This window comes from Mirounga angustirostris, unplaced genomic scaffold (genome assembly GCF_029215605.1).
Source record: "Mirounga angustirostris isolate CCGP_5_RB_7025 unplaced genomic scaffold, mMirAng1.0.hap1 SCAF_3, whole genome shotgun sequence".
In the NCBI taxonomy this organism is placed as follows: Eukaryota; Metazoa; Chordata; class Mammalia; order Carnivora; family Phocidae; genus Mirounga; species Mirounga angustirostris.
In genome coordinates, this window is record NW_026991711.1 from 172,158,981 (window position 1) to 172,175,546 (window position 16,566).

Here is a 16,566-nt window from a genome sequence, read left to right on the forward strand (position 1 = left end):
TGTGTAAATAACATTTTTTTTTTTTAAAGAGTTTATTCATCCATTTTACAGAGAGAGAGACAGAGAGAGCATAAGCAGGGGAGTGGGAGAGGGAGAAGCAGGCTTCCCGCTGAGCAGGGAGCCTGATGTGGGGCTCGATCCCAGGACCCCGGGATCATGACCTGAGCTGAAGACAGACGCTTAACGACTGAGCCACCCAGGCGCCCTTGTGTAAATAACATTTAAAGAAGAATAAAGATAGGTATTAGGAAAATAAGTTGAAACAGTAATCAGCATGGAGATTGGAGCAGACATGGTCGTGGCGGTGGGTGCACCACCGTAGCTTGCTTGGATCCTTTTTCATTCCCGAGCACACTGGCTCCAGGTATGTTTCACTCTTAAGCAGCCAGCACTGTGTCTCTTTGTTAGGGGGTTGGCCTCAGGCTGCTAGAACTCATTTTGCTTCACTTTGTTAGAAGTACCTGGGAGTTGAAGATAGTAGGAAGGGAAAAATGAAGGGGGGGAAATCGGAGGGGGAGATGAACCGTGAGAGACCATGGACTCTGAGAAACAAACTGAGGGTTCTAGAGGGGAGGAGAGTAGGGGGATGGGTTAGCCTGGTGATGGGTATTAAAGAGGGCACGTACTGCATGGAGCACTGGGTGTTATATGCAAACAATGAATCATGGAACACTACATCAAAAACTAATGATGTAATGTGTGGTGATTAACATAACATAAAAAAAAAAGAAGTACCTGGGAGTTTATATCACCCCAGGGACAATTCTTAACCAATGATTGACAGGTGCAGGAGAATAAATATTCCAGCTACTTTGTCTTGGTCAAGATAAATCTGAGGTGTGGCCTACACTGTCTTTAGACATTCTTTGTGGGATAGAGTCAAACTTACTCTTCATGAAACTTTGCTTGATAACATAACCCTCCTTAGTCACCTAGCTAGTCCTGTTACAACCCTCATGATTTTTCCTGGGAAAGCTTCCTATTAATCACCTTCACATGAGTCCTTATTTCAGCGTGTTTCTGGGGAACCCAACTTAAGACAGAAGAATTTCAATCTTCTCAGAAAGCAGTAGAAGAATAAAAGGAAGGTCAATCATCCTGTTCTATCTTCTTGCATTTGAGCTTTCTCCACTGACATGTCTCAGATATCCAGATGTGCTTGGGAAGAAAATCAACTCATTTTGGATACCCAGGTTCATTAAGGAAGTTGGAAATACATGTCTGGACTCCAGGACAGAGGTCAAACCCGGAGATATATTAAATTTAAACAAGCTGGGTTGTCAAATCATAATGTATGAGTTATGCTGATTTACTTTTCTATGAACTACTTTGTCCATCCTCATCTAATTTTAAAATTCAGTACAGCTGTGAGTTTCATTAAATGTTTATGATCCTATTATAGGGTATATTTTTAGCCTTAATAAGAGGAAGGTGATAAAGCTTCATTATCTGTCGTTTCAGAGGAAGACTAAAAAATCTAACATCTACCAAGTGAGTCTATAATATGTCATCATAAATCTTCTATTTCCCAAGCCTTTGTCTCTCTTTGACATCAAAGATAAATGACTATTACTAGAATTAATATCTCTTAAATATATCATGATTCTTCAACATTATTAGCCAAAAGGCTGTTATGAAAACTTCACTAAAATAGAATTTGATTTTCTTTGTATGAACTGTAAGGGTTACTGTGAATTTTTAGTACCCCATAGTGGAAATGTCTTCCATATTAACTCAGCAGGTTTTCTTAGAGGAATAAAATTATTTTATACGTGAGAAAGGAAATTACAAAATATCGTGGCAAAATTATTGTTTTTTTATCTTTTGAAAACCATGATCATTTAAATCACTTAGCAGAAGAGGTTAGTATTACTTTCAGACTCTGAATCTTGCTTTAAAGTGACACAAGCTTGGTAGCAAAATAATACAACGTAACTGACCTAGGGAGAGCGCTTAAGAAACATCCTCAAGAGGGGCGCCTGGGTGGCTCAGTCGCTAAGCGTCTGCCTTCGGCCCAGGTCATGATCCCAGGGTCCTGGGATCAAGCCCCGCATCGGGCTCCCTGCTCTGTGGGAAGCCTGCTTCTCCCTCTCCCACTCCCCCTGCTTGTGTTCCCGCTCTCGCTGTGTCTCTCTGTCAAATAAATAAAATCTTTAAAAAAAAAAAAAAAAATCCTCGAGATATTTGAACTACTCCTATCTCTCCTACCAGATGCAAGAGATAATTTTAGTGTAAGTTTCTTTGCACTATTGTGAGTTCCAAACGTAATTTCTCTAGAAACGTGTGTCCATGTAAAAGCTCCTTTTGCAGTTGCTAAGGAACTAGTTTCTGACACTTATCTTATTAAGGCTCATTTTGGATTGGAAGGGAATACATCTGTGAGATATTGAAAACTGCTTCCATAATTTGGGGCCAAGGAAGGAAAAAAAAAATGGAGAGTGGCCGAAAATGAAAGAAAGTATTTGTAAGTATCAGTTACATGAAGAGTCTATGGTTTAATGGCAGGAGTGTCAGAAAAGCAAGTGTTATACAGGATTATTTCCTACACCGGCATCAATGAACAGATATTTTAAGTTCTGGAATTATGAGATTTTTATCGTAGAAATTATATGATGATTTGGATATATAGTCAGAGCCTAAAAATACTGGCCTATATTAAGTTTTAGAAATTTGCTCCTTTTTTTTTTTTAGGTATGTACCAGTGGAAACAAAACTGGAAAATAAAGAATTTTACCTCCCTTAGTTATTTAGGGATTTTTTTATGTTTTCTCTACTCTTTCCTGCTATGAAAACCTTATTTTTTTTTTTTAAGATTTTATTCATTTATTTGACAGAGAGAGAGAGAACAAGTAGGCAGAGAGGCAGGCAGAGGGAGAGGGAGAAGCAGGCTCCCCGCTGAGCAGGGAGCCCGATGCGGGGCTTGATCCCAGGACCCCGGGATCATGACCTGAGCCGAAGGCAGCGGCTTAACCGACTGAGCCACCCAGGAGCTCCTGAAAACCTTATTTCTGACAGCAGAGATGAATACGTCAATTCACACTAAGATGAGAATTATTGACTGTGGAGGAGCTTATACCCAAATACAACACCATGCAAACTGTCCACCAACCCTTCCCCTGACTTCGTTTTATTTTTACTCTCCATATTTTTCCTCTTCTTCTGACTCTCCTACTTATTTTTTCTATTTATTTTGGAAGCTGCCTCAAACTTATTTTGACATGAAATTGAGTTATGAATACATAAATAAAACTAAAATGAATGAAAAATGAAGACTATGCAACGATTAGCATCGTCTTAGTTTTATAAATGAGGAAATTATTAGAACAGAGAGGTAAGTGACTTGCCTCAATGTATTAGCAGTTTTTATAGCTGCACATTAGGACCTAGAACTCAAGCACTTCTGATTCTGGACCCAATATTCCCTTCCCTGGAACCCCTGGCTTTTCTGAGGACATTTGTGAAGCCAGTTTGTTCATAATGATCATAATAGCAAGGGTCTTCATTTCTTGTTTTAAAAAGTAAACTATTCACTTTCTGAAACATCCTTTTCCAAGTTTGAAATCATAGGTCTTAAAAGAAGGTACTTTTACTCTGCCCTGAGGGTAAGTCCCTTGCGGAACAGAACAAAGGTGAATACCATCACATTAGGTGGCTGACAAGGAGGAGACACTTCAGTTAAAGTAGTTGACCACCATTACAAAAACCCAGGGGAGAAATGCTGAAAAGAAATGGTTTTCTTTATGTTGAGATCATTACTTTTTTTTTTTTTTTTTTTTTTTTTGAGAGAGAGAGAGTATGTGCGTTCACGAGGATGGGGAGAGGTAGAGGGAGAGAGAGAATTTTAAGCAGGCTCCACGCCCAGCATGGAGCCTGACTGGGCTAGATCTCATGACCCTGAGATCATGACCTAAGCTGAAATCAAGAGTCTGAGGCTTAATTGACTGAGCCACCCAGGCGCCCCTATTTTTCTATTATGTCATTGTCAAGTCACCCCACAAGCCCCAGTTTGCAAATTTTTATTCTCGGAAATCATGTATATAATATGCAATGAAATTTAGTTTCCTTTGAGTTTACTTTTTACCTTTGAATTTTATTTTCAATATGATATCAGATGCAGGAAAGGATATGCATTGGGTTACAATTAAAACTATATCATATGTGAAACTTCAGGTTTTCCACAATTTTTAATTTTCTCAGGCTTCCCTGATACCCATTTTGACCGGCTTGTGCAAATTTTTGTCATTAAATTACAGATTTTGAAAATGTTTCTTCATAATGCTCTGGGTTTGTTTGTTTGTTTTTTTTTTTTAAGTCAATGCTTACATTTAAAACCAACATACTTTTTATGAAATGTATTTCATTTTATGAATTTTTTTTTTTTTTTTACAAAAAGTTACAAATTTATTCACATAACATATTCTAACACATATCAAAGTTTCAAGCAGGTCCTTTTGAATCTCGAATAAGAAATTACAACATGCAGCATTAATTAAAAATAAGAAAAGGGTGATGGTAATCATTTATGGGTTTTAGTCTAAAATGAAAATGCAGAGAACATTTATTTTGGTGGATCTGTGTTGATGCCATATTTCTCCTTGAGAAGCTTCAACTGCTCTTCCTTCTTTCTTGTGTCCATCTTCTGAAATGCCCTGTTGGCATTATAGTACAAAACCACCAGGTATCTGTTACAAACATTGAACCCTGAAAGGTGATCACATGCATTCTTGGCATCAAAGATATCTTCATAGACCACATAAGCTGTTCCTCTAGTTTCGGGTGTGTTCCCCACTCGGATTTGACGAATAGGTCCATATTTCCCAAATATATCATACATTTCTTCAGCTGTGATTTTGTATGGCAAATTTCTTATATACAAAATCCGATTTACTTCGGGTGGAAGTCGAATGTTCGCCCTCTTCCCGCTTGCATCGCCATCTTGGTGGACTGAAAGGTTACTGCAGCAAACCCTGGAATTCCTCCGGACACCTCCGGAGCTCGCTCTACCGGACCGCAACACCGCGTCAAGGCCGGGTGACTTACAGCAAATACAGTCATATCTTGGAGATATTGTGGGTTTGGTTCCAGAACACTGCAGTAAAGCAAATATTGTAATAAAGCAAGTCAAATGAATTTTTTTGTTTCCCAGTGCATTTAAAGTTACGTTTATACTATACTGTAGTTTATTAAGTGTGCAATGGCACTATGCCTAAAAAAAGTGCATATCTTCATTTAAAAATATTGCCAAAAAAAGGCTAACCATCATCTGAACTTTCAGCAAGTCATGATCACTGTTCACAGATCACTAGAGCAAATGTAATAATAATGCGGAAGTTTGAAATATTGCAAGAATTATCAAAATGTGACAGAGACACAAAGTGAGCAAATGCTGTTGGAAAAATGTCACCAATACACTTCATTTCCTTCACACAGGGTTACCACCAACTTTTAATTTGTAGCAAACAAACAAAAACCAAACAACCCCCAAAAAACAAAAAAACCAACCCCAAAACCCAAAAACCCACAGTATCTCTGAAGCCCAAAAAAGTGAGGTATGCTTGTAATGAATTAAACAACCATGGGGAACTGTGTTACCTTATCAAATACAGTGTTACTAGAATGAGAGAAGAAATCTGTTGTATTTCCAGTTCAGGAAAAGAAAAACTAATAGAGAAAAAGGGCTTTATGCTTTCCACTGAATACATATTTTCTTGTTGTTGAGATTGCTTTGAGAACCAGGGTTCTATTTTTATTATTCTCCTTTTGCCTACATTTGAAATTTTTAGAAGGGATTCTTCATTAGAAATGCTTTAGAATTTTTATGTACACTGTTTTCACATGTATTTTCCAGAGCACGTGCTGTCTAATTACAGTAGAAGTTTTTATGTTACAAGATCTAGTCTTTCACCCATTCTGAAGCTATCACTATGGATATAATTGAAACAACTATAGCCTTAGAAACTCAAAATGCAAAATAATAAAGGGGTGTATTTTAAATGTACTACCTATTAAATTGGGAAAAAGATGTGGGAGAATGGTAGTTAATATAATTAAATTTAAAACCAAATATCATTTTAACTATTGATCACTTACTGAAAGCATTACTTTAGAAAAACAATTTAAGGAACTGGTTGTTTAACTACAGGCAGATCATTTAACATATGCAAGCATCATCTCTTCAAAGGTAATATAAAGTGTTAAATTAGATGAATTCCAAAATATCTTCCACCTTTAACCTTACAAATGACCCTTCTTCAGTATTTTCACTTTAAAAATATCTAAGATAAGTAATAGGAATATAAGGGTATACTCCTCCCTGTGTTTGTCAAAACCCAGTATACTTTTGAGGGAGGTAGTTTAGATTAACTTGCTCAGGCCACCTTTTTTTTCCCCCTGTGCATTATCTAGGGGCCAGAATAGTTGAAAAACATGATTAATAAACAAAATGAAACAGACTGTGATATGAAAGTAAATATGATCTGAGAGGTGAGAAAGGATGGAATTCACTACTGGAAATGCACCATGAAAGGATATGATCATTCTTGGTTCAAAAGAAATGGAACTGTTATTAAGAGAACAGAGTATAGCTGTGTGCCAAAAAGATATATTCCTTCATAAAAATCTGGAGAATTGAGGACAGTATTTGTGTGAAGATAAAAGAAGATTAGAAACAAAATTAGGTAGTGCCATATCATAGTGGTTACAAGGCTGACCTTGGGAGCTGGATTGTCTGAGATCCTACCCTGAATATGGCACTTATAGTTGGGGACCTCGGACAATTTATTTAATCTCTCAGTGCTTCGAATTCCTTGTCTATACAATGTGGATTATGGTTGCTGTGAGAATTACATGAGATTAAACATAAATTTCCTGGCATAAAGGAGGCGCTCAATAAATATTAGCTATTATTATCACTGTAGGAGTGTACTACAGGGCCTTGACTAAAGAAAGTGAATAAATTAAATTCACCTGGTGGGAATGACAAACTAGACTTCAAGTACACATTCAATTGAAAATCTCATTTCTAAAAAGCAGAGCATTTGATAAATTCTTGTCTTATCTCACTGATAGTTTCATCCAGTAAAATGTAAAGAAAGTTATTAGGAAAATTGGTGCTAGCGAACTATGCATTTTGCATACTGGCTGCAAACAAAACAAAACAAAACAAAACAAAACAAAAAACCAACAAAGTGTTATGTTGAAAGAAACCAGTGTAACTTCCCAGGAAATTACTGACAGGATCAGATTTTAAATTGGTGAAACACAAGAAGAAAGGCCACATACTTAAATATTACGGTGATGCTGACCTGTCAGGATAATGTCAGAGGTGCTAAAGTCTAAAATGAACTATGATGTCTGAAAAATGTTAAGGTTAACAAAAATTTTAAACTATGTAAGGGGATTTCCAGGGAAGCAGAATTAATATATGTGATGTATATCCTTTGGCAGAGACTACTAATGAGCAAAACTTTAAGCCTGCTGGTAAAGAAGGTGATCAAGCCCAATTGTTATTTGGTAGAAAAAGATTCAAGACCCATACCCCTTCCGGTTGAAATTCAAAGTTATTGAAATTTGTTAGGATGAGTTGAGGTAGCCTTGACCTCAGGCTTATAGTGTATAAAGGCAATTGCTCCCTAAATTAAGGATAGGAACAAATGGGGGTGCTAGACTGACCCCAATACCAGGTCAGGTGAGTGAATGATGATTCTGAATCTATGAGGCAATGGAATCCACCAGGAATGGTAAACATATACTGTCCCTATTAACCTGGGGGAAGGTTATGTAAGGAAATCCAACAAGCATGAACACTGATGACCTAGGCCGAGGGTAACAATGGGCAAAGGGTGTTGGCAGTGAAGTTTTCAGAAAACTATAGAGGGCAGAAATCACACTTACCCTGACAGCCCTGGTGAGGTTTCATCAGGCAGGGAGAAGATGCTCTAGCATTAGCCATAGGAAAGCCAATGGAAGTAGGACTTCTGCAAGCCAGATTTCATGTACAGCACCTGGGCTTTGTGTCTGGTGACCCTACCAGTGTCATGGCCTCGTGTACTCGTGTGGTTACCCATCAAGAAGTGACCATGATTCCTCCAACCTCAAGGGGGCAGGTATGAGCTCTGGCTAGAGTGTTGAGAGAATAAAATCAAGACTGAACCTTTAAATAGGAATAAGCATGGGGAGATTCCATTAGGGGAAGGAGAAGAGAGGCTCAACTTCCTATTAATCAAGGTATACATAGCTTGGAGCAGTGCCTCTCAAACAGCAACCTTTATAAAATAGTAAGAATGAATTACTTGAAAAATGAAATTTAAAAAGATACATAAAGCCCTATTTTTTTGAGTTGGAATCCAATAAACGTAATCAGAACAAATGCAACATAGGGAAAAATAATTACAAATCTTTTAGGTTGCTCATTGAAAGGGTATGTTCGTGTGTAGAGGTGATTATTACACTTACACATTGAACTAGAACAGTGAACAACGTCTTAGCCCGTGCCTCACTCCCTCGGGACATATGGTAGGTTGAATATGAGACAATTTAGGCCACCTTAGGCTCCTCCTGGCCGTCCCAGGACTGAGAAACACCTCTAAGCCTGGGGGAAAAAATGAGACTAAGCTCTTGCGGTCACATAAAAAATATACCGAAAGAAAGCTTCTTTCGCTCTCTTTCTGTGTGTGTGTGCATGAACGTTATGAGAAAGAGCACTTAATTACAATCCTTATTCACAGTCTCACTCTCTGTGATCAACTAATTGCAGATGACATTGGAAGCCTTGAACACATCTTGTTTTACATAATATAAGTGGCTAGAAACTTGGATTAATTTGCAGATATGAAAAATTCTCTCATGAAGAATCTGTACTATGGAAGCGTAGGATGCTTAGCACAACCAGGAACCGATTTTTAATGTTGAAATTCTTTCACTGTATTAAAATACACTCTTCTTAATATATTACCCTTCCTGTTAAAAAAAAAGGTAACACTAAATTTTATTTATGCAAGATTTTAATTTTACATTTAGTTTAATGAGCAGTATCAAATTTTACAGTCACTGTTTTTCAATTTTTAAGACTCAAAGGACATTGGTAATATGCTGACTTGACATAAGGCACTCCTCACAGCAAATGGTGTGATCAGGTGTGGAACTCTGGAATGCTATAATCCCAAAGCAAAGGTCTTGTCAGATAATAAGAAATCAAGATCTTCCTTTATCCTCTTCCATGACTCAGTCTAGATGATGCCTATCCATATGACAAAAGAAGTCAAGGCTTTAAAATGCTGGGAATCGAGAGTAATAAAACAAGTTTATGGATGCCGTCCGTGAAGCAGGGTGGGTGAATGAAATGATCAAATGCACAGCCGAGTGAGAAGCACTGGGGGAAGATGCTTCAGAGTGTGTGCTCTACGGCCAGAGCGTCTGGATCTGGGTCCTGCCTTCACCTCTTCTTATGTTATTTATTAAATGGTGACATTATCTGTAGTGACAGCATCTTTCCTCATAGCCTCATTCTGAGAATTAAATACACTTATAGCCTGGAGAACAATAAATGCTCAGTATGTATTGGGCATTTTAACAACTCCAAACCAATGCAGGCTGAAATAAAATGTACAGAAAATATTTCTGATATCATTAAAATATACCTTATATCTAATTTACTATTTGAGGAAAGACGATCAGCCAGAGGCTATTCTGCGATTGGCTGCCTGCCGTTATTGATAACAGAGAAGATAAGCAGCCCTCGGAGTGTGGGGTCCTCACCCAGGTCTCAAACAGCTGTTAGGCTTTCTGGAATAGCAATGGCTCATATTTACTGCACACTGGCTATGTGCCCTGCAGAGAACTGAACATTAACCTGCATCCTTGTCTCTTTTAATCCTCACAACTACCCTGTGAGATAGGAGTAATTTCTTTTTAAAGAGGAGGAAATGATAACCAAGATTTAAGTAATTTGCCCAAGGTCAAAAGGTAACAAATTGCAGAGCTAGTATTTAAACCTGGTGGTCTAATCCTGGACTTCCTACTTTTATTCTATACCGTGTTGCTTCGATGAATCCCTTAACATTTTCTTCTCCAAGATACGTTTTAGGAATGAGAGCATGAGTTACCACCGGTCTCCACTGAGATATCTTTCCTCTCTTGATCCGCTCGATCACCTGGAAGAATTCGAAGTCAATCCGTATTTAAACAGAAACAGCTCAAGTATTAACTTTTCATTACCTTCAGGAATGTGCCCCCAAAAACCTCGGGTTTTCATTTGGTAAGTCATGAAACCTCAGGTTTTTGTTTTTGTTTTGTTTTGTTTTGACCTATCAACTGGGAACAACGCCTCTCTTGCGGGATCATTGTGACTACTTAAAAAATTAATTTGTGTTAAGTGCCTAATCGTGTGCTTGGAATATAATAAGTAGCTGTGGTTATTGTCCTCCTCGAGGGTTCCATGTTTCCTTGGAGGGAAGGTGGCTTGGGGGAGTGGAGAAAGGAGATGTGAAGGAACGCACAGTGGTTTGAAGGGAACACTTCGGACACACACATGCTTGTGCCATGAAGATTTCTACTCCGTTCTAGGGTCACACAAAGTCTCTCTTTTCTGCTACTCTTCTTGCTGAAAGCTGTGTCCTTTTAAAGCATATGGGTAAGTATCATATTGTGTGTGAAAATCAGAGAGGCAGGAGTCTAAAAATATGTAACCTGGATTCTATTCCTGGCCTAGCTGCAGACTCCCCTTAACTTATTAATGTGTATGCCTCAATTTCTTAAACATATATATAGAATTAACTGTTTCTCCTCCCCTTCCCAGGAATTCTGGAGTGATGATTGAGCATCCTCACACCCGTGAGTTCTCTTAAAGGGAGCAATATGCATATACAAGGCTTATGCTATTAAGTCATATAGGCTTCAGTTTGAAAAGTGCTTTGGTGACAGAAAAGGGGTTCTCTCTATATGTTAACAGGAATCTGTGTTTTCTTCATTGGAATTTACTTTTTTGAAGAATTTTTAAGTTCTCACATGAAAAGTTTCTGATAGTTTCCTTTTACAAAATTGAAAATGGTTGCACACTGGCAAAAGAAACTTAGCAAATACCTACTTTACCATGGTGACCTGATGTTAGCTCAAAGAGGATTTGGATATCTAAGGGCACAATTCAGTGTATCGTTGCATTCAGTTTGTTAATTTCAGGTAAATAATCTTAAGTCTCAATTTTGGAGTTGGGAAAATGAAGTGTATACTTTTAAAATTACTTTTTTTCCCCACCGGGTACTTTTCTTTTTATTATCCTAGATTTCTCTACAAATATTTTATAATCAGGGCATGATAATCTCCTGTGGAGATTTAAATATGGACATATATTTAATATGTCCATGTGCACTAGGACTTCACCCCCAGAAATTCTGATTCAGTTTGGCCTGCCTTGGGATCTGTAAATTCAAAATGATCCATAGGTGATTCTAAAGCGTGTCCTTAATTAAGCTATCAGATGGCTTTCACAGACCTTTTTAATATAAGAGTAAGAGTAAGGTTAGCTTTTCCCTAGCACTGGCAGCTACATCTGTAGAGAGAATATGCTACTGATTTCCCAGAAATGTTGTTTTCCAATTCTACGTATGTTTAGATAGAGTGAAAAATAAGGATGTGGGAGAGAAAGAATAGGCCATCTTGATTTATGTGGGCCCTAGCACCAAGTTCACCTGTGTGTAACTAGAGCTTCTTTTGGGTTCTTTTGTCTTACATTTATTCCTCATGAAATTTTCCAAAAGGGGTGAATCATTGATGTCCTTGAATCACTAGCATTTAGGAATCCCTCTTAGAGTTTGACAGCATTCAGTGGTAGCTCATTGTAAGGTAGCAGAAGTATTTTTATGGTATGTAGTGTTTTCTTGGACTTTGATATTTTTCAATTTTCTTTTATTATAGTACTCCTTAAAATTAATTTAACATCCAATTCAGAGGACTGTTGTTGCAGAAAATGTGGTTATAAATGAGCAAAGCATTTTGTAATCTGGAAAGTGACATACAAAAGTTGAATGTAATTAATTAAAAATCACTATAATGAATTTAATGATCCAAAGGATGCTGATCCTTGAAGTACATTTTATTACGTATAGTTACTTAAACACCACCTTTTTTAAAAAGTTAAGGCAGTTTTATTTTTTTACTTTTTTTTATGATTTTATTTATTTATTTGACAGAAAGAGACACAGCGAGAGAGGGAACACAAGCAGGGGGAGTGGGAGAGGGAGAAGCAGGCTTCCTGCTGAGCAGGGAACCCGACGTGGGGCTAGATGCGGGGCTCGATGTGGGGTTTGATCCCAGGACCCTGGGATCATGACCTGAGCCGAAGGCAGACGCTTAACGACTGAGCCACTCACGCGCCCCAAGCTTACTAATCTTTTTATTCACAGATACCACATGAAACTTTGCTTTTGTTTCTGGCAACAATGAACTGCACTGAAAATTAATTGAACTTTGAAATTTTCAAAATGCTCTTATAGCAGAGGTAAACAAAATTGTTTCAAACTGCAAATGTTTTACATAAAATCTAGGGCAGTTTTCTGAGAGAACAGAGTTTACCTTTATGAGAGGAGATTGTTCAAAGTAACTGTGAAAAAAGGCTTTAAAAATAATTACCATGCTATTGTAGGGTGATTGTAACATGCAAGCAGTGCAGAAATTGAAAAAGTAAAAGGAGTGGTTCCTACTCTACCCTGCACCCCAAGCTCTAGAGACAATAACTATTAATATATTGGTGCGTATTATGCCAGTATCTTATTTACACATATGGATGCACACACACACACACACACACTCAGTCTCTATCTCTACCAGAAGTTTATTTTTCTTTTAACAAAGATTATCCCTTTTTACATATGAGAGGTGTTCTCAACTAATGTTTTAAGGCACTTCCGAGTTAGATGCCTAAAGCTCAGGTAAGGCTGTGCTTGTGCTAATTTTTTGACTCCGAGGACATCAAGAGTGAAAAGCTGTTCGCACCCAGTTTTTCTAAGTGTCAGGGAAATGTACACCTGTTTTTATGTCTTTGCATCTCTGTGTCTCCCCAGGGGACAAAGCTTTTACTCAGGGGATTTCTGGTTGGGGGAAAAGGGTCTGCACCACAGCCTCACTGTAAGTGATTATTATCACACCGGTAAGTTTCCACTGTGGCTGCTGCGTGCATGCTGTGAGCACATCTGAAGTCAGCAGGGGACCGTTAGAAACCTCCCCTTTGCTGAGAGGAGCGGTAGAAACCTCTGCTTCATTGCAGCACATTAGCAACCTGCGGTCAGTTGCTGCTTTTCTCATGCAGTGCTGTTTTAAACTGTCTTCTATCCCACAGAGCAAAAACACACTCGACTAAAAAAAAAAAAAGTGCAAACAATCCCCGTGAGTGTTTTTGCATTTTCCTCTGCTAATCTCACTGTTAATGGTATGAGGTCTTGCCAGGAGCCATTTGTGGTTTAGGCACCCTAAATAACGTAACATTCGCACACTTCAAAACAATTAATACTAAGTATCAAATCAAACGCTCTTTGATACAAAACCTAGACTATGGAGTTGGCTTTCTACCTGTCTTAGGAAAAGAATTTTTTTTTTTTTAAAGATTTTATTTATTCATTTGACAGAGAGAGACACAGTGAGAGAGGGAACACAAGCAGGGGGAGGGGGAGAGGGAGAAGCAGGCTTCCCACCAAGCAGGGAGCCTGATGCGGGGCTCAATCCCAGGACCCTGGGATCATGACCTGAGCCGAAGGCAGACGCCTAACGACTGAGTCACTGAAGTCTATATGAGGAGGCATATTTAGTAACCTGTAGAAGATACAGGACACTCTACTAAATAATGACATAGGTGCATAAATTGTATACTGTGAAGTTTGCATATTAGATCATCAGCAAACGATTATCCCATTTAAATAAAAACGCCCTCCAGTAGTTAATGAAAAGTGATGTAAATCTACATTCCTTATCTATGCTTGTCCTTTGTTGGCAGTGAACTTAGCAGCACTTAAATTCCTATTCAGTACAAATTGAAATGATGTTGTCCTTCGTGGAGAGCATTGACTTTTCTTTTCTTTTTTTTTTATTTAAAGATTTTTTTTTTTTTTTTTAATTCAAGAGAGACAGAGCGAGAGAGAAAGGCAGAGGGAGAAGCAGGCTCGCAGGGAGCCCGATGCGGGACTCGATCCCAGGACCCTGAGATCCTGACCTGAGCCGAAGGCAGACGCCTAACCATCTGAGCCACCCAGGCGCCCGAGCATTGACTTTTCTACCAAATGGAGTTTAGGTAGAATTACCATTTATAGTAGGAATTTTAGAACGAACTCAAAAGTCATATTAATTAAAAAGGATCTCACAGCTATTACCCCTAAGCCAGCTAGGACTAATTAATCTCCTATCAAAAATATTTTAAAGTCTGCGTTGTATGCAAAACATGGTATTGAGAAGTCTGTGTCATTACAGATATCATTCCTCCTCTCGAGGAGTTAAACTAATGATAGAGACAAATCCCTTCAGCATATGGCTAATAAACAATTGTAGGTTGTGGTGATGAGGTACTTCCCCTCAGGCTATTGGCTTTATTTATTTGTTTAAATATTTCTTGTCCTGTTACTAAATCATAATAAATCATAAACCTTAAAATATTGAGAATAGAAAAATTTATAGTAGTGACAATTTTATCACTTTCACTGCCTCAAGGGACACTAGAATCATTAGTTAAGTAAAGAAACGATTAGTTTGAAAACAAAACTATCAAAAAATATTTTTGATATTTTTGGGGGCACCTGAGTGGCTTAGTTGGTTAAGCATCTGCCTTTGGCTCAGGTCATGATCTCGGGGTCCTGGAATCAGGCCCTGAGTTGGGCTCCCTGCTTCTCCCTCTCCATCTGCCTGCCACCTCCCCCCTCCCCAGCTCATGCTCGCTCTCTCTCTCAAATAAATAAATAAAATCTTTAAAAAAAAAAAAACATATATTTTTTCAATGTATTGGTTATTGATGCTGATATTTGATTAATTTGATCTCTGGCATTTGCAATTAAAAGTACTACATCATTTGGAGTGCTAAGGTTGATTATGAGGATTTAGAATTTCATTATCACTTTTGTGTGATTTTAGGCCAAGTATTTATCTTTCTGAGCTTTGTTGGTGTCCACTGAAACAGATACAATTATTTCTATCCCATGGCTTTGCTTTAAGAATAAGGAAGGCTAGGGGCACCTGGGTGGTGCAGTCGTTAAGCGTCTGCCTACGGCTCGGGTCATGATCCCAGGTTCCTGGGATCAAGTCCCGCATTGGGCTCCCTGCTCAGTGGGGAGCCTGCTTCTCCCTCTCCTGCTCACCTGCTTGTGTTCCCTTTCTCGCTGTCTTTCTCTCTGTCAAATAAATAAAATCTTTAAAAGAAAGAAAAAGAATAAGGAAGACTTCTGAGCAAGAGAGGAAACCTCTGTACTCCTTTCCCTTCCCAAGTGGAGACAGAGGCCTCTATCCCTGAGGAGGAGGGACAGTGCTCTGACTGACCTTCTTTCAGTCATTCTTGATGTTCCTGATTCTTATGCTCCAAGTACTCTTTCTGTTTCTTCCCCTTTTACCACTGCTCTTCCTCTGTTGTCTCTGGCCCTGTTGGATTCCTGAAAGCTCGGCCTTCACATAGTTGTAAAAGATGCAAGATCTGATGTGAGAATAGGAGGGAACTCTGACGATCTTAGCAGGCAATTCATGTATAAAATAGTATTTAGGTTTTTCTGGTCTGAGGCCTTGCATCTCTGTGGTTGAAAGAGAGAGAGCTCTCCTAACTTTTATATCCCAACTCCTTGGCAACAGGGAATAGCACGTGGGGAGAAAGAGGTCTCCAAATGAGCTGGCTGCTCCTCATCATTTCTCAGTTTATTTAGCTCACCCTGTACTAGGAGGAATTCCTTCAAGAGATGTTCAGTTAGCTGACAGAGCTTCTTAATTTTCTGTGTTGTTGAGAAATTACATTGTTTGTTGTGTTTCCATGGATATTTCATTGGGAAATATTTCACTGGAAAGGCAGGGGAGTTTGAATAACATATGGTTAAACCGACTGCCAGAATGAACCCGAAGTATCTTGAATTGAATTTAAAAATATATATTTTTAAAGATTTATTTTGATTTTAAGTAATCTCTACACCCAGCGTGGGGCTCGAACTTACAACCCTGAGATCAAGAGTCACAGGCTCTACCAACTGAGCCAGCCAGGTGCCCTGAATTAAAAATATTTTTTGACACAAGTAATACATATTTACTGTAGAAAAATTAAAGGACACAGATGATTAAAAGTCATAAATATATTTTTACCATTTTATACAACTATTGTTCAAATTTTGTTGAATTATACTTCTAGAATATGTGGCTTATAGGCCGATAGTTTATTTACATTAATATCCATTACTATTACATGTAATATTATATTACTTATTCTATATTACATGACATAAATAGAATAAGAGACTCTGATAGGTCTTTAAAAATTTAGCAAAATATATAGTTCTTTCTATGTCAATAAATGCATTTTTATAGAAATATTTTTGTTATATTTCTATTTCCTATTGTTTT

General features: G+C 38.1%; 1 protein-coding gene across 1 annotated transcript in view; it reads right to left on the reverse strand.

Annotated features, from left to right (window-relative positions):
* Positions 1-4,374: 4,374 nt before the first annotated feature.
* LOC123838502 (uncharacterized) overlaps positions 4,375-16,566 on the reverse strand; it is a 32,503-nt gene continuing 20,311 nt past the window's right edge. The window contains exons 2-3 of the mRNA XM_045867463.3: positions 10,020-10,151; positions 4,375-5,089 (exon numbers count right to left, since the gene is read on the reverse strand). Coding sequence (XP_045723419.1) covers positions 4,559-5,089; positions 10,020-10,151 — 663 coding nt within the window. The 3' untranslated portion in view covers positions 4,375-4,558. The remainder of the gene's footprint in view (positions 5,090-10,019; positions 10,152-16,566) is intronic.